We start from the raw sequence: 21,091 nt of genomic DNA on the forward strand, positions 1-21,091 counted from the left end.
ATATTGAGCAGAGTCAACACTTACAGAATCAAATTCTTATCACGGTATTTGGGAAGTCAAACCTCAGTCCCAGCAAGTGCCATAGGCTGTAAACATCACACTAAAAATTAACTTCCCTCACATCAGGTTTTTGAAACAGAATCTCCGTATTTCTTTGATTTTTATCCTTACCCGAATCAGGATGAGTACAGTGATCCAGCATGAAAGTAAAAAAGTTGGACAGCTGAGAATGGAAAAGAAAAGAAGAAATACACACTGATCAGTTTAGGGGATCCAACAAGCATTAACATCCTCTTTCCTTACTCAATTACTAGCAAATTCCCATTTAGGGGGAAATAAGACACTACTGTAGCATCAGCCCACAATGATGACACAACTTGTGCCCTACTTCAAAAATGGCTTACTCCTTTCCTTCTTTGCTGCAAATTAGCAGATTGACACTATATGAATACGTACAAAGTTCCAGGGCTGTATCAATGCTGCTGACATTTTTGGGTGTAATTCTTCTTGCCATCATGCAGACTATTTGTCTAGATTTCCTTTGTAGTCAATAGAAAGAAACTACTAAAATGCACCGATCTGACTTTAGACACTGGTGCTAGGATGAACACAAAGCCCTAGAAGTTCCTAATTCCCTGTATTGACCCTGAAGGAAGACTGGGCTGTCATGCTGAGACATTGATATCTCTGTTGCATGTATTTTGCCTCACAGCCACAGTTAAGATCACTCATGTAGTGGGATGACCTGCAACCCCTAGCTAACAGAGCTGTTCTACAGGAACCTCTAACCTAGGTATTGTTGTACAGGCAGAAGAGCGTTCTGCTGCTTATGTAGTTATATATATATATACACGCACACAGAGGCACAACTTAATTAGTTCATGTGTGAGGCAGGGAAGCAGTTTTATTGTACAGGACAGAGCTCCGTAGGTAGAAATAACCACATACCCATTTTGTTTGTGCAACTTCAGTCTTCTGGGTGTAACATGTACAGGAATAATAGAAGATTACAAACCTGTAGTTGATCTTGCTCATCAGCATATTCAATTGACTGAAAGATACTCAGAGAATAGCGGCGCTTCATCTCTAGCCGGGCCATTGTAAAGCGGTACCAATTCTGGATGAGGATAGCAGCTCTGATGACTGTCAAAACAGAAAGCAATGGAGCACACGTGGATGCAGTGTAATCTACAATGAACGTACACATGCTACCTTTGCAGAATTTTGCAGACAGATGACAAATTCAGTCCATTGTGCACAGTTGATATTAAGATGAAGCTCTGTAAAACTGAGACTTAAAAAGCATTTTCTGATAATGAATACATGGTGCATTTACTGTTTCCCTCTTTGAGTACAGATCCCAAACTAGCTGACTTGCTCAGGCCTTTATTGTTAGAAACCTTCCCCATTTCATTGTCCTGAAGACAGTACCCATGTAAGAAGTCAGCCATGTTCAGCTGATGGGCAGTATGTGGGTTTTGGGAAGGTAAGTAAAAAAAGAAAAGCAGTTTGGCCTACCAACAAAATGCATTTCTTTACCAAGCTGCTGTAAAAACTTCAGCAAGCTGTAACATGAGCATTGTGTAATGACAGAGTTTGTAACAGCCTCTGTTAAATGAAAAATTTTGCCTGCACAGCTTGTATCAGAAAGCCAGCAAAATGCAAGCCTTAGCGTAAAATGTTAACAAATGGTATTGAAGGGCAGATTAGATGCTTAAGTAGTTGCTTAATCTTTGGCTAGGTTGGTGAACAAAGGAACACTCACCCCAAGAATTCAATGGGACATGTCAGAAGACTATTTTGAACTATGTGCAGAATACATATCCCACTCAGTGCTTCAAGAAGTTGTGTCTACTATTGTCCCAGGCTGGAAAACTGCTGGAAACTTCACTGAAGGACAGTGGCCAGGACTGGAGCCTGGGGTGAAGGACCTGCTGCCTACAGGCCCCAGTCACACCACAATCAGATCACATTCCCTTAGCTGCTCAGATAAGAGGCTCTGGGGAGTGCATTGCCCTGTGGGGAAAGCTCCTCCCACCTCTGCCAAGCAGTTAGTGCTGCGTGAACAGTGGCCACAAGTGAGAGCTGTGCAGGAGGACAGGAGCTCTGGGAGCTGATGCCCACCTGATCCCTCTAATCCCCCCTGCTACTCCTGGCACCCAAAGGGCAGCAGCTCTCAGGAGCCAGGGCATGAAATGTGGATGGCAGAAGCACTGCCAGCAGGACGACAAGAGGAAAGGCAGGCAGTCATGCACTCAGCATTACAGGTTATCACTGCAGCACTGACAGACCTGGACGGAGGAGAGAAAACAGAAGGCTGGAGGGGCTGTGTTCAGCCTGAAATAACCATTGGCTCGGGAGAGGAGGAACAGATGAGCTCAGCAGTAATGTCTGCTGTTTCACAGAGCTGTGAATCTCTAGTGCTTTAAGGATGCTTATGCAGAAAGATAAACTACCTTTGCAAAAAGAATTCCTCAGTTGTTTGTTAACTGTTTTTGTTAAGATAGCTAGAGAGGAATAATAAATGCACGTTTCATATACTTAGGCATACGTAAGCATGGATTTATCATCCAGAGGAGGACACCATTTACCATACAAAAAATGGAACAAAATGCAGCTACTGCCTTGAAAATTTAGCAGCTGAAATAATGGCAAATTCAAATGTAGTAATTTGCTCACATTATGGTCCGAAGGGGACTCTGTATTAACATGCTTAGCCCTACAGAGCACTAACAGGGGCAGTCAAGAGGCATTACATACATCACTGCATAACAGTGAGAGGAAGACAGGGGTATTGGATCCTGCACCTGTTCCAATGCAACCACATCACCACCACCATATTGTTGCCTGGTAACAAAAAAATACAGTAAGGTAGGAGGCTGTTCTCAAGAGATGTCACATTTACTCACTTAAAGTTGAACATAATTATTTCTTGACTGGTTCCTTACCTCTTTCTCCCTACCTTTCTCCCCTTGTATTGTCAGCAGGATACCAAATAAGTAGACAGGGCCAGAAATGTCAAGCTTTTGCCTCCAGCCCTACAGCTAACACCTCACTTCAAGGAGTTTCCTAAGGAACTCAACCCTGAATAGCTCAGCACAGGACACAGAAAAAAGGTCTATGCTTCTGATCTTGCGAGACCAAGTCAAAGCAGCTGCAGGGCAACTCTATCGAAGGCACAAGGACCAAAGGAATATACTGATATCTCCTGATGTTCCCAAGAACTACAGCTCATTTCTGAGCAGGTGAACAGACGACCAGGAAAAGCAGGGAAACAAAACTGAGACGTTCTCCTGAATTCAAGAGTTTGACACAATCACCACTGCACAGTAGTGCAAATTCATGAAAAAGAAAAAAAAAAGAGGAAACTAAAACCAACACTAATGTCTTAACGCAGATATGCTTACATTTTATTACAGTTGCCAAAATGAACAGTTGATACTGAAAAACAAAACAAAACAAGAAATAACAACCAACAATCCATACTAATGTGTTTTCTTCCCCTGCAAAACAGCAAAGAAAAACTCTGTATTAGAGGGACAACAGTTTACACACGTCAATTATTTTAGCTGATCACAGATACCAGGGATTTTGAGACTAGGATGAGTGGCACCCACTGAGTCAGAATGATTTTTTTCTTAAACTGACATTTATGCAGGTAAAGAAAAAATTCCACGAAAAGTGAGTCTATTAATAAATGTATGGAAGCTTTTTTATACAAATGCTTACAGGTGCCATAATAGCATGTTGTTTGCTTATTTCACCATTAATAAGTACACAGTATAGTTAAAATGGTACAGTTTTCTAGTCCAGACAAGTCCAAAATCAGTAAAGGCTCCCATCCTACAGATATTGCCTCTGTCCTAGAAAAATCCTCCTGCCTGAAGGAAATGTAGTACTTGTATGACTAAGAGCATCCTTGGTACCCTACATAAACTCTGAGATATCTTTTCTGTCCTTTCTGGAATCCCCACCACCGCAGACCTGAAAGCCTGACACATCACAGCAAGGCTGGCATCAACTTTTCTGTTTAGAAGAGTACCTAAGGGGCAAAGAACAGCCACCAGCACAGAAACTGATTTCCAGCATCAGAACCATTAAACTTCCCATTAAAGGCCCCCTGGGTTGCTTAATGGTCCTGAGCACTTAACATGGCACAGTTCCACTGGCATCACATAAGGCAGATACATATCGACCACTATGGTTAATGTTGCAAATCTAACAGAATATTTCCTGTCATTTTTTTAAATTGTACTTATTACAGCACTGTTGTTCTCAGGACTGAATCAGACGTGACTTTCACACTAGGCTAAACTGCGTTTGTAAAAGAAATTATCAGTTGCAGAAGGTCTCTACACCAGCAAGCACCTGTTAAATGCATGTTATTGTTGCATTAGAGGGATGTACAGCCTCAGGCTGCAGATAGAATGATGGTTCAGCATCATTTGACTACTGCTGAAGTACAGAAAGAATACCATCCAGCAGCTGGAGAGAATAAAACATTGTCAAACAAGCACACAAAATTATAAGCCCTCTTTAGGGTAGCAAAGCCTGGCTCCATATCAATGTGTATTGATGGCTGTAGACTGAGAAAGAGTACAGCTCCTCATGCCCACTCCAACCTACTGGACCCTCAGAAATATTCCCAGCTAACTCATCCCCGAGGCCTTGCAAGGCACACATACGTGTAGCATGCAAACCCAAAGAAGAAGGACCGCTTCCCAGTTACAGTTAAGTCTAGGACCCCAGATGTTTCCATTCTACTTCCACTGCTGTGATACAGCACTGATGCTGCTGTGACTGCCAAGTAGCGTACACAAAGCTGAGGGCCACTCTTAGACCAGTCAGCTCGGATCCCTGTAACCATGATTAAATAGTCCTGCTTCTTAGTCACCAGTTTCCTGTGACTTGTATCATGGCTTGGTAGCCAAAAAGAGCCTTCCTTTTCAACCATGGCTGTTCAGCGTAATAATCTCCTGAGACTATGCACAGTGCCATGTAACAGGGCTCTCGGCAGATCTGTAAATTCTGCTTTAATGACAAACCTTGAAGAAGGACACAAAGGTCTGAGCCAATTCTGGAACCCACCTGCCTGTGGAAAGATTGGTGTGTTCATACCAGGGCATGGTATGATTAAAAGCAGGGGGATGATGCATTAGTTTTTTAACTAAACATTTAACCAGGTACTGTGGAGACTTTCAACTGACAGCCTCAGTGACTGTCAGGGAGAATTTCAGGCCAGGCTCTTGATATGGCAGAAAATTGATTCTGAGAGTCATTGTAATAGCTCTGCTTTATAACACTTGTTTCATAATCGGGGTCACTGAGCAGCAGGGAAAATGGGGGAGTTTCCCCAGGAATCCTGTGCTGTGAAAGGCCATGAAAGGTTGCCCTCAATACCTTACCCTATATGCTTTGCCAGTGACTGAACGAGCACAGACACATTTGAAATTTAACTTCTGTCCCAGATGATGTGAATCTTTTCTAACCCAATCTCCAGATGTTAGAGGTGACCTCAGCCAGCATCTCACAGCTATGCACTCTTTTAAAAAGAAGATAAATAGAAAATATTTTTTTCTGAACAAGTATTTTGACAACAGGACTAGGAGGAAATGTTAGCTTGCAATCCTCTTCTGCTGTTACAGAGGGAGCAACAACTGACCCTGAAGACAAAGGCAGTACTCACCTCTCTCTGACCTTCTGTCAGCTACAGAACTGCTGCACCCCATGGTTCCAATGATGCTGCCCATCAATTTTAGTTGCTGCTGATATGAAGCATGTTTCTCTCAGCTCTTAGCATTTCGCACATTTCCTGTGTTTTTCCTTCCGTGATGAGGATTATACCCTTCTGGGCTCCTCAGCTCTTCCTAGAACTCCTAACAGGGAAGGGATTGGGAGGGAGGGAAAGGGGACAAAAAAAGAAAAAAAAACAAGTGCTTCACAACACAGAATCTAAAGTACCTACAGCTCATAACAAATTACTGTACAGCATGCGCTACACAAACTGGACCTGATGAACCATACTAGGTTTCTTTTTCACATCTGATCACTCTCAGCTTCCATTCAAGACAAATTAACTCTGTAAGTAATACAGTTTACTCCTGACACATTAGCTGAAAGTTAATGTGCACCAGTGACTTCTTAATCTGAAGCGTAGCTATATAAAGCCTCACTACTAGGGACAAAGGACTACATAGGCATATTTCTGTGATTTGAAAATCAGAACTGAAGAATTTTAAGGACTTTAAATTACATCTGATACTACTGCTAAAAAAAAATCCCAAACCTCAGCCCTCCTAACACTCCATTGATTTGAAAAGCTGCCCTATCACCCCATTTGTCACTTTATCCCTCAGGAACACCACCACCAAATTTACATGGAGACAGTGCCATAGCAAATTGCTCCATTATCAGATTTCATTTAAATAAAACATCAAATTTTCTGTTGCATTTCTACTGAAACATTCTAAAGAAAAGATTGGTTTCATTACATAAATGAAAAAAGTACATTTTGCAGTGTGGCTTTTTGCATTTTTCTCCTGGCACTTGCTCAGCTCTTCACTAACTGGTAATATTCACTAAAGCAATACACTTCCTCATCAACAAGTTCAAATGAATACAATTCCTCTGAGATACAAAATGGGTTTATTTCCAAGTCTCAAGAAAGTCACTGATGCTCTTAGAGAGACTGAACTTTGTTTTAGCTGAAGATTTCTTATATGACCACACTAACCCCTCTCCCTGTCTCCAGGAATACATGTTTCTCTCTAGCATGCCTGACATGTCTAAATTATTGTATTTATTGTTTACTGATATTAATTTTCTGTTGAGTTTTAAAACAAAGAAGAAATTAATCAGCAAAAAATGAATGCTTAGCTACTATTCTTTTCCTTTGGCTTTACCAGCAGAAGTAAAAATAACAGCAGGATAAAGGAGAGGAAAATATAAATGCATAACTAGCCTATTTTCAATTTCAATAGTTAAATACATTTATTTTTGTGGGACTATATACAGGTTTTATATATTCATTATTATATATTATATTAAAATCGCACAACTGTTTATAGCTGTGGGACTATTTTCAGGGTCCCACAACACAAGGGTATCTGACAGTTGAGCTGGGTCTGTCATCATCTGAGTCAGTATTTATTTCAGGAAAGAAGGATGTTAGGGTTTTTTCCCCACAATGGACTGACTTTCCTGCCTCTGAAGGAGCTATCATGAAATTAAAAAAAAGTGCTGTTACATTAATTTTGAGCCAATCAAAGGCTTTGACAGCATCAAATACAGCACTAAGATTGCTAATAGCTCAGATTTGTCTTCTCTCCAAACAATTGTTGTTCTCTGAATACCATCTCCTCACTTGCCCTCATAGGAGAATCTCAAGTCTTCATTAGTCCATCTCAAACCAGCCAGCCATGACTTGAATTGTGATCTGAAGACTAGGACCAAGAGCAAAACAGAGTTTACAATCTAAGTCCTACTGCAGTGAGACCATCTTCATTAAAGGGCAGGTCAGCATGCGCCCAGCAACCAGGCAACGGGAGCCCCAAACAGAAGCATCACGCCTCTTGGGACTCCACCCAAGCCATAGCAAACAATGGGCTGACCCAAGAAACAGGGATCTGAATCACTATGGCACCCTACTTTCAAAAACTTAAGTCTTGCCCCAGTCATCCCCACTCTTCCTTCCACTTACCTCTGAATTCATGAACTTCTAGCACCTCCTTGAGCAATAATAAAAATGATAAAGACAGAGGAACAGAAATTTTATGGTGATAGCAGTAAATGAACCCTGAAACATACACTCAAAGTTTGGAGGAAAACTTGCACAAATATAGCCTATCATCAAACCTCATTAAAAGGCCAAATCTCACCATCAAATAGCTAGTCCAGGAGAATAATAATCCACATCAGTCAAAAATGTCTCCATCCGAAAGTGGACATGGTGAACATTCAAACTACTACCCTATTTCCAGATGGAAATATTTCCTATTTCCTGTTGGCTTCTCAGGTGGCTTACAGAGCTGTCATGGTTTTAGCTGGAGAGCCAACCTGCATGTCCAGACTCCGGACCAGCCACACCTGTTGAAGACTCCAGCAAGCAGGGTCTCCACCCAGGCCCAGCAAATGCACTTTATGCCCTTCTGGTCTGACTTAAGAATCATGAACAAGGGCAACAAGTCACTGTGGAAAGAGCCAGTGTCTCCCCCAGGCCAGGGCTTTTCATTGCTCCTAACTGAACTGCTCCAAAGAAAGCAAGCCCTCTCCTCCTGCCCCCCAGGCATGTTGGTCCAAGCCAATTCCTGCTCCATGCCAAACCCTGCCTCCCTGGGCAAAGGCATAGAAAAATACCAGGCAGAGGCCTTCCATGGGCAAGAAGGTTGAAAAAGAAGCATTTAAAACATTAGAGTAATTTCTGTGAGCTATTTATCATGCATTGTAGCAATATCTGGTGAAGAATCATTTCCCGTTACAAAATTCCCCCAAACATTGGCTGATGAAATGGAAAGCTGGGCTTTTACCAATGTATTGAAAAAGGCTTCAGAGATACAAGGTAGCTGGATGACAATGTGGGACATAATGCCGTGTTAGCATTCTGGATACTATACCACTGATTTACCCTTCAGAGAGCATGTGTCATGTTCACTAAAAAGCTGACAATAACTCAGTTTCTCCAAGCGGTGATCTGTCCCATTTTTAGATATAACTCCAAGAAATTGCTACATTTCTCTCAGTTCAACAAAAAGGCAATTTTGCGACGGACAGGCACTGACTACACAGCCCATCCACTGAAGCAAAATAAAATGTCATTCCAACCATGCCAATAGACATGCACCAAACTACACTGGAGTGGTACATGCTGCTCTTTGAACAGGAGTCACTGAAGGTTACACTGCAGCAAGTGCTCAGAAATTCAGGTTTCAGAGCCTGAGCTGTCGAGAGCTTGATTTACAGAGATAATGAATCAGCACCATTTGATCCGGATGTAATAGGTGCTGCCCAAAATCAATCACGTCTTCAGTTTGTCTGTCACATAAAGACCAGGCTGCCTCAAGAATAATGGAAATCTTGTAAAGATTTATAGCTGACTTTTAACGAAATCAGGCTGCAGGTCCTTTGGGCAGAGAGCCATCCTTTCAAGCATACCTTGTCTTTTAAAATTAGATGAGCTGTGCTACTGGCAGACAAGTGTAAGCTAGGTCAAGCCTGAGGATAAGGAAGCCAAACAAATAGGAGCCACTAGGCTTTAACTTCTTATTCTTGCTTTGTTCCATTTGTTTCTTACCTATGATAAACAAAGAATGAAAGGTTCCTCCTTCTATTTTTGTTGGTATGGGATTTCCACAATTATGCTACTTCCCCCACCAGTTGTTTCAACGCCTGTCTCCAGCAACATGCTTCCTTTCCCTACGTGACCCTTTCTCAACCATGTCTGTGAACAGGTAGTTATGATTGCCTCCCATGACACATTTTAGAAGGTACACATGGTCAGAGAGATGATGAGATAGGGACAGTCTTCTCGGTAAAGATCAGACGCAGGGATGGGTGGATGCTTCCAAAGGGGCTTTCCTTTGATGTCTTTTTGCTATCAATTCTTTAATTTTCTATGACTCATAGACTTCCCTTAGAGTTGTTTTCCTTTGGAAATTAGGACTGCAGCAGACTGAGAAACAGATGCTATAACATGGGTTTATGATGGATTTGCTCTTGTGCATTACTGAGGGAATGAAGCAGGAAAGAGTAAAATACCCTAGAGAAGAGAACCCAGAGATTAAATCACAACACCCATGTTAGCACCTGCAGAGGGACAACTCTGTCTTGTTTCCAGAGATGGGATTGTCAGGGAAGGGAATCTAGAGATGAGTTAAAGACTTCATTAGCTAAAAGACCAACCCTGCAGAAAATGGGATGAAGCAGCCGCAGCCAAATAACAGAGCGAAAGAGAGCCTGCTTATGGCACACAAGAGCTGTAATTTTGACACCAATGCTGAATTTGGTCTGCCAAGGGGCTGATATGAGAACATCAAACACAGGCAAAGCATTACATGTTCAGGTCTCTCTTATTTTACATCCATGGGACAAACTGACATTTCTATTAAGTGATCTTCCAGTGATTATATACATGTGAAAGAAATAAATGAGAAAGCCTTTTTGTTTACAGATAATTTCTTCAGCCTTCTCAGAGAAGCAAGGCTAAGCTTAATATAGAACTGATGGAATAATTTCTAACAATGGCCGTGTTAATAGATCTCAGTGTTTGGGCCAGGAATCAATAGGGAATGGACGTAGTAAGATACCGCAAGGCCAGCAAAGCCTGAAAGAAAATAGGCTGAAGACAGACCAGCTCATTCAGGTGAACTCATATTCCTGAGCCCAAAAATACACTACAAAAGGAAATAAAAGCAAAAGCTGCAAAGGTGTGAACATGCAGAGATTTTTCAAGCAATCACTGAGTTCAGGAACTGCATGCAAATCCAAAGAGAATGCATAGAAAAACTATGGAAGAAAGCCAGCTCATGTTACAATCAATAAATGATACATTTACAAAAAACATCTGCACTTTTTTTTTGTGTAGAAAATAAACAAACAAAGCAAGCAGCCTCATTTTTTGTGCAGCAAGCATGTTTTTATAAAAAAAGGAGGAGGGGCAAATGCAAGTGCACAAATGGGGTGCAGATCACCTTTAAGTATAAGCAAAGCCAGCATATCCCTTTCCAGAAGCATTGAACGCCTCTAGGGGGAGATTCCTTTAGGACACAAGGAGAAGAACTAAAAATCCTGAAGCAAAGTTAGTTCTAGTAAACTGGACGCAACCAAGGCATAAAATTAAACAACAGTTGTAGCTTATTATCCTGAAGAAAAAGGAAAATCTGCATCACATATCATCCTGCAGATAATGAGCAGGGTCCTGACAACATCACATATAACTCTCCTTACTTGAAGGGGGAAAGTGGTGAAAAAGCAAAGCTCCAGAAGAGAGTAAATACGTGTCAGAATCTGAGCCAGTTTAAAAATGAAATTCATGCTTCAGCTGAAATTTATATTGGTTTTAATAACGTTAAGCATCAGAACAAGGCTCAAAATCATCATAATAAAAATACTTTTTCCTAAAACAAAAAGTACATGAAATGCAATAGTCTCAAAGCTATTTGATCTCATCTGTCTTCAGAAGTACTGTATAACTGATCCAGTCCAGGTCAAACTTTATAGCTTGAAGCACACTGGTTCTTCTCAGGGTAAAATCATAAATAGTCCCACATACACCCATCATTCCCTACACAGACTTAGGATGAAGTCAATTTGCTCTTTAAAAGTGACCTTTTATACATATATATGTATATACACCCCCCACCCAAGGATATTACCTGTTTTTTCTTTCTGCTTCAGCAATACCGAGTTTTTTTTCCACAAGAGTACCTTTAGAAGATTCTTTTTTTGAGAGAAAGCAGCCCCTTTTTGGAAGCAGAACTGCACAATGAGGGGTGCAGTTCTGCAGAACAGGTGCTCCAATTCTCTCTGGAGCTCAGGAGCTGCAATGCACTTGCTCTCCACCTATTTATACAGCTTCCCGAGAGGAAATTTCTTGAGCACCGCTCTTCAGAAACAGTCGGGGGAAAACATCTTTTTCATCGTCCAGCCTGATGTGAAAGCTCATGGCTGCAGCCCTCCAGCTGCACTGTACACATGTTGTTGAAGAGCTGTTTTGTCACCATGCCTCCTGAATCTCAGGCAGAGAAAGGGATGGGCTGAAGTTATCTGCTTCACATCTGAAGTCACATGATCTCTTTCAAGAGGAATGGCCTTTCTGCTGTGTTGAGGCAATGATTTGCATTTTAGCAGATCTAGCACACTGGAAAAAAACATAAGGGCTGTCCAGGTACTTGGTTATCTGATGTGACTGGCTTGGTTATGAAAGCCCATAAGGGAAAAAATACTGAATTTACCACAAGGCTTTGTATCTGCGTGCAAGTGTTATAGGTGTTCTCCAAAACACTCAGTCATACCCAGATAATGTGGGACAAGTACAAAGCACTTAAATCTTGCACTCAGAAGCACTGCACTAATGCCTGTACATTTAATTTCTTCATGTGCATTCACATGTTCTCCCCATAAATGTGTGGCTGGAATTCAGTGGACTTGGTTCATGTTTCAGCTTGTCCACTCCTCGTTCAACTACTGGAAAGGGATCAGACAAGCCAAAAACACTGCAGCATTGCTCCCCTGTGCGGTCAGGAAGCCGTGGTGCTGCATGATTTGAAATCAAACCCTGACCCCTGGCAGCAGGGCCTGCACCTTGACCTAGCTCCTCGTCTTGCTGACCAGGGGCTCTCAGTCACTGCACAGGTGCCCGGGGAAGGGCAGAGCCATCAAGCCCAAGGTGATTTGTTACTGCCCACTGCTAGCACAACAGCCCCTGAGGAATCTGCTGCTTCCGGCATGGGGCAGTATATCAATAGCACAGGGACACCGTGACTTTGAACACACAACACCGAACCACTCAAAAATATCTGGTGTCTGTAGAAGTACGGTGTTGTAATACAACCAGTATAGGTTTGGGCCCAGTCCTCAGCATCACTCATCCTATACTCCACCTTTACCCCCAGTCTGTCCTTCCACCCCTCTATGAAAGCTGGTGAGGGGCTGCTTGCTGCTGTGCAAAGTGACAGAGCACAGCAGCCACTTCTGTGGGGTCAGTGGGGGAGGCTGTGGGTCCAAAGAGGACCACAGGTTATAAAGCATGCTGTGGTGGGAAGAAGCTCCACATGGATGGGCACAAGATGGGGATCACCATGCCCCTTGCTCTGCTGCCTCTCCACGTGACGGAGGCCCACCAGGACTGGATAGGGACCAAAAGATTTCTGAGAGCAAAGATAAACAAAGCAAGATCTTTTCCCTCCTGCCCCTGCCTCAAAGGCCTAACAGTACTGTAAGGTGGTATTTTCAGGAAATTTTTGCCATCAGACTGGTGACAGTTTTAAGGCATGAGCCACCACTGTGAAGGACAGAGCAATGAAACTGTCTTTTGGGACAGACTTGGATACACTTATTTAAAGTGTCAAACCAGCAAAGCAGAAGGCACTGTGTGAATGCACTGGTTTGACTGACTCCTTTGAGGTTCTGGAGTCCCAGACACAAGCTTCCACTTTCAAAGCTGTTCCTCTCCTGTGAGACAAGACAGTAAATGGAACACATACCAGGCGCGATAATTCTGCATGACCCAGAAGAGTTTTGATGTTTGTTTTTCTGGTAGGATGCACCTTCCCCAATCAGAGTTACAGTAGCTAATCATTTATGTATGATCACGCTGTTCTGCCAAAATGCATGCAAGCAAAAACACATCATAACCTCTTTCTACTGCACTCTGGGGATACACATTATTTATAAAACATTCACGGTACCTGATAAATGAATCCAGATTACCATTTACCAAGATCTCTGTATAATGAGAGGCTATAAGGTTTGTTCCAATGGCCAACAAATCCATCAGAAATGTTTCACCCAAGATCAATGGGAGAGGGATCAAACCGTTAGATGTTAGGTTCTGTAGGACTTAAAGCCTCCACTGCATGTTTTCTTTTGTTATTCGTAGAACTTTTTCATCTGTCCTCTGTCTCAGTGGTCTGACATGACCAGGCAACCTGATAAAGAGTCAGTCTTGCCGGGCTGAGCCACCTCTCCAGTTACCTATGGGGATCACAATAACATGCAACTTGAGGAAACAGAAATGTGCTTTCCAAGTTAACCTTTCCCATTCAAGTCCAAGGACATCGGCTGTACCAAACAAGACCATTTTCCTTTCTACATAGGGCAAAGAGAACACACCAGTCCCACCAACAAGGTCACACATACTACCGCTTTTTTGTTCAGCAATCATGTATCACACGCACACTTAAGATGCTGAAAAGGTTTTCAGCAAGCATCAAGAGCTGCAACAGAAAGTAGGCCAAAAATTTCTGATAATATGTTGTTGAGCAGTCTAGCATGAAAAAAACTGTTATTTTGCTAGCGCAGAAATCGGGACATCTCTTTACAAGCAGGCCTTCTTGATGTAATAGCACAGATTCTGTTTTCCAAATACTTTGGAAACATTAACTTCCTGAAGAAGCCTCCATGCAGGCATTCCACACACATAATTCAAATTCTGCTTCAGATCTATTTCTCAGAAGCACCCACTATGAAGAGATGTAACTGATATTTTTCAGAAAGACTGAAGATAATCATAGTTGAAATGAATATGCTCTTTCTGAGCCCTGGCTGTGGTTCCCCTCCTCTTACCCTAACAAGCTCAAAGAAGTATTTTTATGTGACCCAACAAAGTATTTTAAAGTACTAGCCACGAGAGACCCAGATGTCCAGTCACAAGCAGAAAGAATAAAAAGAATACAAGAAATGAAGAAAGAAATAAGTGTCCAGAATAATTTTAAACGTTGTCTCAGTCAGTGAGATGACAGAAATCTGTTCTCACAAATCAGGAGTAGGTTAATTTGGGCGAACAGGAGAAGAATTCTCACCCCCACTGACAATTCTGGATGAGATGATGAAAAAAAGACATAAAAACTAGCATCCTTGGCAAAAGAACACAAAATCAGAAATGTCAAAAAGGCAGCTGTAAGGCCTCCAAACTCCAGAAGGCCAAGCAACTAGACCAGAACACTATGAAAGCATCAGGACACCTTCTGAAAGATGGGAAAAAATTTCTTAAAAGATGAAAATTTCTCAAATTATCATCTGAATGCAGGTTATTCTGGGAAGCAATGACTAATGACCTAATCTGCACAACTCTACCTCCCTCACAAGTTAGCTTCAGCCTCCACTTAGAGCCTATAGAGACGATAGCTATCTACAGTACTCAGGTTTTGCCAAATCTTAGTAAAGCTATATGAGGAAAAAAGAAATGGGGACAAGAATTGCCAATTGCCAAGACAGCTTGATCTGCATTTTGTTGGTCTGGTGAACCATAAGCTGCAAAGACAGTGCAAAACCTACATCCTGAAGCCTCAAGCCGACCAGACTGTCTCTTCCCAAAAGGCACCTCTGGGTTAAATCAGACTCTCCAGGTCAGGAGGTACACAAACTTGACTCACAGACTGATGAACAGTATGTAAAAGGATTTTTGTTTATTTTTAATTGTTTTTTAAATACTGGGAACTGCCAACTACTAAGTGCAGCCATCACATACATGGTAGGGGGTCAGAAAAGTCTATAGAAATTTTTTTCACCTCTATTTTCATCTTATCTTTATGAAATTGCTTCTAATGACAAGATGACAAAATATTCTACCTTATAACAGTAAGTCTGCTTCAGCAACATATAATTAACTTCATCTGCTGCTTCAGCAAAATACTATTAATTTCAAAAAGTCAAGGAAACTGTGATATTCAACTACAAACAATACATTGTTTTGCTTACAGGCACCACATGCTTCTGAAAATTAACAAACACATATTTTATATTCCAAATAATGATCTCCGTTCATAACTTTTAACCACAGTCCTGTAAACACTGTACAGGTGCCTTAATTTCTACTTCTATAAGCTGCTCCCTTTGGGATGTGAGGATTCAGTATGGTGAGGACTCAGGATAGTGCAAATTGCACAAAACCCCAGGTATAACAGATGAAACAAGGCAATTGTTGCATGGTCTAACAGATGAGACAGAAGTTCCGGCAATGAATGAATACCTGATGCAGACAGGCACAAAACTGCACAGAAACAGCTGCACTGCTCTGTACCTTCAAAGAGAGTCACCTGCTGCAGCAGACACACCATGAATCCATAACCTGAGTAATCTCGGGGATGGCTGGATGGAGGTGGGGGGTGAGCAGTTAGCATGAGCAGCTCAATAGGCTTCACAGAATCATAGAATCAAGGTTGGAAAAGACCTCTAAGATCATCAAGCCCAACTGTCAACCCAACGCTACCATGCTTCCTAAACCATGCCCTGAAGTGGCACATCTACACATTTTTTGAACACCTCCAGGGACGGTGACTCTACCACCTCTCTGGGCAGCCTGTTCCAATGCCTGACCACTCCTTCAGCAAAGAAATTTTCCTAATATGCAATCCAAACCTCCCCTGACACAGCTTGAGGCCGTTTCCTCTCCTATCACCGTTAACTTGGGAGAAGAGACCGATCCCCACCTCACTATAACCTTCTTTCAGGTAGCTGTAGAGAGCCGTAAGGTCTCCCCTCAGCCTCCTTGTCTCCAGGCTAAACAACCCCAGCTCCCTCAGCCGCTCCTCATAGGATTTGCGCTCCAAGCCTTTGCCTTTAGGAAAGGCACACCTACGAACGCTTAGTCCTCCCCGTGCTACACCCACGTGTAACAAAACTTTTCTTTCTTTTTTCCTTTTTTTTTTGCAAACACCCGGTTGTGAAGGAGCGACGCCCCCCGCCCCCACAGGGCGGGCCGCGCGCGGCCAACCGCCGCCGTCCGGGGCCCTGTCCCGCGGCTGCGGCGGCCAGCGCCGAGCGCCCCCTGCTGGCGGCGCCGAGCCGCCCCGGGGAGCGGCCACAGCCCCCCCCGCCCGCCTCCGCCGCGCCGTTCCCGTCCCCTCCGGCTGCCTGCGCCGCCCGGCTCCGAGCCCCCCCAGCCCGCCCACCGCCCGCCCCGCCGCCGCCCCGGCGGCAGGCAGAGGTTTTACCTGCTGCGCGGCCAGGCGCAGCGGGGTGGGGGAAAGTGCCCTCTCAGGGGCCTCTGCCATGTGTTTGAGGGAAAAACCCTCGCTCCTCGCCGGGTGGATTTTAGGAAACAAATGGTCTCTCGTTCACGGCTCATTTTAAAAAAAACTCATTAGCGTGTCCCGCGGTGTGTCCGAGGGGATAAATCATAACTTTCGCAGGGCCGTTAGGCACCACGCAACGCCCTCCCCAGAGGCATTACCGACACAGACCTGAGGCTCTGCCTCCCCTCTCCGCGCGGTATTTTAAACACCGTCTCCGGCGCCGAGGAAATCACCTACACCTTCCTCCGCCCCGTGAAAAGAGCCGAAGCACCAAGCAGCGGAGCGCCTTCCCGTGACCGATTCACGCGGAACCCACGCAGCCGGGTTCCCCCGAAGCAGCGGGGATGTTGCTGCCCCTCTCACGGAGCTCAGCCTGCCGTTCTCGCCGGGGGCCGAGCTGCAATGCGCCAACCCGACGGCCTCCGTTCTCCCCTTATCTGGGAGAAGAGAGCAGCCGAGCAATCCCAAGGAGCAGCAGGATGGCGCAGGAGGGCTTGGCTGCCGTGTCCCAAGGGGGGGCCACAGGCAACGACGTTAGGAGCGCACAGGCTGAAAGCAAAGTTGTACCGAACGACTGCGTGCGCGGGAAGGGAGCGTTCGCAGGAGCCGCTACGCGCGGCCTACGGCCGTAACGGGGGTCCCTCGCCCCCCGGGCTCGGTACCGGGGACGGAGGCACGGCAGCGGTTCGGCGATAGGAGCCGTGCCGCGGGGGCTGGTTTACGTGGCGGTTCCATAGTGTAGTGGTTATCACGTCTGCTTTACACGCAGAAGGTCCTGGGTTCGAGCCCCAGTGGAACCATCGCCGAACGGTTTTTTCCAGCCATGGTTTTTCATCGTTTCTTTTAAAGAGATGAGGCTCGGTTTGGTTTTTTTTCTTTCCCCCCGCAAGACGGGCAACCTCACAAGCACGTAAAGAGAAGCGCAGGGGCGGAGAAGGAGTAGTGTGTAACAAGGGGAGTAGAAAGGCCCCTCAAGCAGGAAACCCCAGCCTGGCAGGATCCTTTCCACAGCCCTGTGCAGTAACACATTTTTCTAAGAGTATGAGCATAATTTAGACCATGTTGCTACAGCACTTGCTTTTTTCCCCCTAAAAAAACTATTTCCTGCAAGAACATCCACCAAAATGCAGAGAGACCCGGCAAGAGCTGGCTTAAGCCAGCACCCCGATGTGCTGAAGCAGCCTGTGCTCTCTCTACCTGCCTGCCCGATGCGGCTCTGCAGGGCAGGATTTACAAGGTTTTAATTTGGTTGCTTACCGTACCGTACTCCCTGAGTGCCATTTTGTGGTGGCCGGTAGCCCCCGTGCCTGTGGTGCGGAGGGGAGGCCCGGGGTGGTGCAGGGGCTGTAAGCCTCTCTGTGCTGAGGCCATGCTGAGCTGCATCGCCCAGGCCGGGGAAGGGGCGGCTGGAAGCCTAATAAAAGTGTCACCCTGCCTTTTAAGCCTACCTGACCTACAGGCCGTTTTGCCTCTCCCTGCCACAGGTCAGAGGCTTCACCCTTGGCGGGGCTGAAATAAAGAAGCCTTTCCCCACCAGTGAGGGTAAAGGATCCCTGCCTTACTGCAGTCCCTCGGCCAGTTACCCAAAGAGACCAGAGAGATCAGAGGCAGCCATGGCGGGACTGAGGAGAAGCCACGGCCTGTGCCTCCTCCCGAGAGGCACCCATGCGGCAGTGGTGATGAAGGCTGCCATCCCCAAGGAGGTGTCTCAGCAGGGCAGACTGGAGCACTGTTGCTTTCACCTCTCTGGGGAAGCGTTTGGGCACTGGGGAAAGGCCAGCACTTTTCACAGCGCACAAATAGTAAGCACGGCTAACTCCGTCCTTATTTTCCCTTGTACTGTGTGTAGTGTTGGTTTCATTAATTGGGAAAAAGAGCTATGTCAGCATGTCTCAGAGCAGCTTAACTTCTGAATTATAACATGTTGTCTCATTTGCAAGTGCAAGCCTTTAGAAAAAGGTAACCCCTGGGCTTGGGTGCTGCCACGGTGTCTGTCTGTGCGTGGGAGCCCAAATGAGTGCTGAGGCCAAGGCATTTCTGCAGGAGGAGGAGAAGGAGGAGGGTCCCTTAGCTCTGTTGAACTGGAGTTTGCTCCTCAGTCTCTGCAGGATCAGAGCAGGAGGGCGTGATTTGCCTATCTTAAAGATGAAAGAGAGAAATTGGCTTAACTTACTTTAATCAGGATCTTATTAAGAAACTTACCTTAATCATCATCATCTTAAGAAAACTATTAACCTGTGTCAGTGCTTGATCTTACTAAAGAAACACTCTAGGGTATGGGCAAGCTGCAGTTAGAGATTGCAGTGCAATGCAGGGATACCTGGGCTAGGTTGTAAAAGCACTTTTGGACAGAAAGCACCCATATATAACATAGTGAGACCTAGCAGGATAAGGTCATAACATTAAGCACTGTAACGACACTAAGGGCCTGTGCATCCTGCAGCCTGAAAACACAGACATATGTAGGCCTGGCTTAGCTTGGTTAGTGGCATGCGCGCAGCCTAGGGAAAGTGCAGCCAAAGTTACGCAACCCGCTTCTCAGGTAAACTGCCTTCCACAGCTGGGGTCCTTCAAGGATACAGGCTCAAAGCTGAATCAGCTAGAGCCAGACTTCTAATGTAGTGTATGCAAGCCTTCAGTGTAGGTATTTCCCATCTAATGGGGATGGTGATCCCCTGGTGCCCACCCTGCCAATGACAGCCACTGCTCCCCCAGGTGCATGCATTACAGAAAGTGGGCCTGATTCTGGTGGCCAGCACTGGATAACTATCCGTGTCGTGGTTTCTTACATGTAGGAAAAAAACTCCTTTACAGAAGAGGACTTAAGCTCATACTTCACACTCATGGAAAGAATATTTTATTTCAAGAGCCAAATCTTCAGCATGTGTAGACCATCGTAGTTCCATCCATTTCAAGGGGATCCAGCTCCTGATGGTTTGACTCAAGCTCTGAAAGCGTTGGCAGTCTTGCTCTCTCGGCATGTCAGTATCCTGCTTCTGAGAGATGCCTGTGGTTCACACGTACATGTATAAATGTGTACATTCCCTAACTGTGCTAAAACCAAAGCGCGCCAGTCACACATTTGCGCTGAGACATTGCACGTCGTGTGTGTTCAGCTCCCAGCCACATGAATCCGTGCGTGCCGCTCTGATTTAGCTGTCTGGCACTCTGACTTTGGGAGAAACACGAAATCGCTATGTGGAATTGCACTTCTCTCTTGCACGTGAGTGCTTTTGCCTCCTGCTTCCCCTCTGAGGGCACATGCTTGTGCATGCTGCCGGTCGGTAAAGTTCCAGGGAGGGCTCTGTGCCCGTGTGTGTTTTGAGAGCTCTGCCATGCTCAGATGCAAATTCATGTCTCATAAAGAGAAAGCTATAGGCAGAAAATGTTAAGTCTGCACAAGATGCTAGCATGGGGCTCCTCAAATGGTGCTGAGCTATGTCTATACCGGTTAACAAAGCAAGGCCAAGGTACGGACTGGAGCACTGGCCTCTGGTCATCCATGCTATTTAATTCTTAGCAAACTCCTGGAAAAATTGTGGTCTGAGCCAGCTAACCCAGCTGGAAAGGGACACATGCCAGGGAGCATCTCCAGGCAGGGTGTAAAACAGCCTCCACTCAGCTTTGTTCCCCCTGCTGCTACACCAGGGGCTTTGCACCCATATGTACCCCCGTGCCTTCATGTCGCACCCCTGGAAACACAAGCTGTACTCTCAACCTCATGGACGAAAAGCATCTCAATGCTGTGGGGTGGCCTTTGTGTTATTTCCCGCAATATGGGGGAAGAAAACACACGAAGGTATCAGAGGGCCATGAAAGCATACCAAAATGTCTTAAGGCCAATGGGACACTCACTGGACCTGGAGAAGATGTGTGACCAGAAGAGTGAACCTGCCCAGGTAGTTCCTGCCCCTGTTTTATGTAGCAGTGCGGATGTCATCAAACTGTCCTACATTGGACTATTTGTACCAACCACAGTTTTGTTCCATAATCAATGCCAGGCTAATTTTTATCCTTTTTTAAATTTTTTTTTTTTGTGAAGGGCAAATGTAGCCCGTTCTGGTGCTGTATTGTGTACTGGCTTTAAAATGTTTTCTGTCTTCTGCACCTGAAAGTACATTTGTATGCTTGCTAGGAATTAGCTACGTGATGCATTTAGCAATGTTGTCCGCAGTGGCAGTACAGTTTTTCTGTTTACAGTTATTAAAATGAAGGACCATCAACACCAATAGACACAGAGGGTCTGAACTGCACAGTATTTATACAGAGTTTAATTTTAAGGCTCTTCTACTCTTCATGTGAACCAATTTGATTTTTTGAGTGCTGCAGACACATTTGTAAACAAAGGCTACCTTTTTTTC

The 21,091-nt window shown here is 44.7% G+C and overlaps 1 protein-coding gene and 1 non-coding gene across 3 annotated transcripts in view; one reads left to right on the top strand and one right to left on the bottom strand.

Moving 5' to 3' along the window:
• Nucleotides 1-17,265, bottom strand: part of PPEF1 (protein phosphatase with EF-hand domain 1) — a 42,084-nt gene extending 24,819 nt beyond the window's left edge. Inside the window, exons 1-4 of one of the 2 annotated variants that reach the window (XM_064474653.1) lie at nucleotides 16,968-17,265; nucleotides 5,687-5,876; nucleotides 1,016-1,143; nucleotides 172-223 (exon numbers count right to left, since the gene is read on the bottom strand). In XM_064474653.1, coding sequence (XP_064330723.1) covers nucleotides 172-223; nucleotides 1,016-1,143; nucleotides 5,687-5,750 — 244 coding nt within the window. In that variant the 5' untranslated portion in view covers nucleotides 5,751-5,876; nucleotides 16,968-17,265. Of the gene's footprint in view, nucleotides 1-171; nucleotides 224-1,015; nucleotides 1,144-5,686; nucleotides 5,877-11,369; nucleotides 11,733-16,967 lie in introns of those variants that run through there. The other variant, XM_064474662.1, reaches the window with a different exon arrangement.
• Nucleotides 17,266-17,457: 192 nt separating this feature from the next.
• On the top strand, nucleotides 17,458-17,530 carry TRNAV-UAC (transfer RNA valine (anticodon UAC)). Its single transcript has one exon. It is a non-coding gene; the product is annotated as a tRNA-Val (tRNA).
• Nucleotides 17,531-21,091: the final 3,561 nt, after the last annotated feature.

The sequence above is a fragment of the Phalacrocorax carbo genome, chromosome 1 (assembly GCF_963921805.1).
Source record: "Phalacrocorax carbo chromosome 1, bPhaCar2.1, whole genome shotgun sequence".
Lineage (NCBI taxonomy): Eukaryota > Metazoa > Chordata > Aves > Suliformes > Phalacrocoracidae > Phalacrocorax > Phalacrocorax carbo.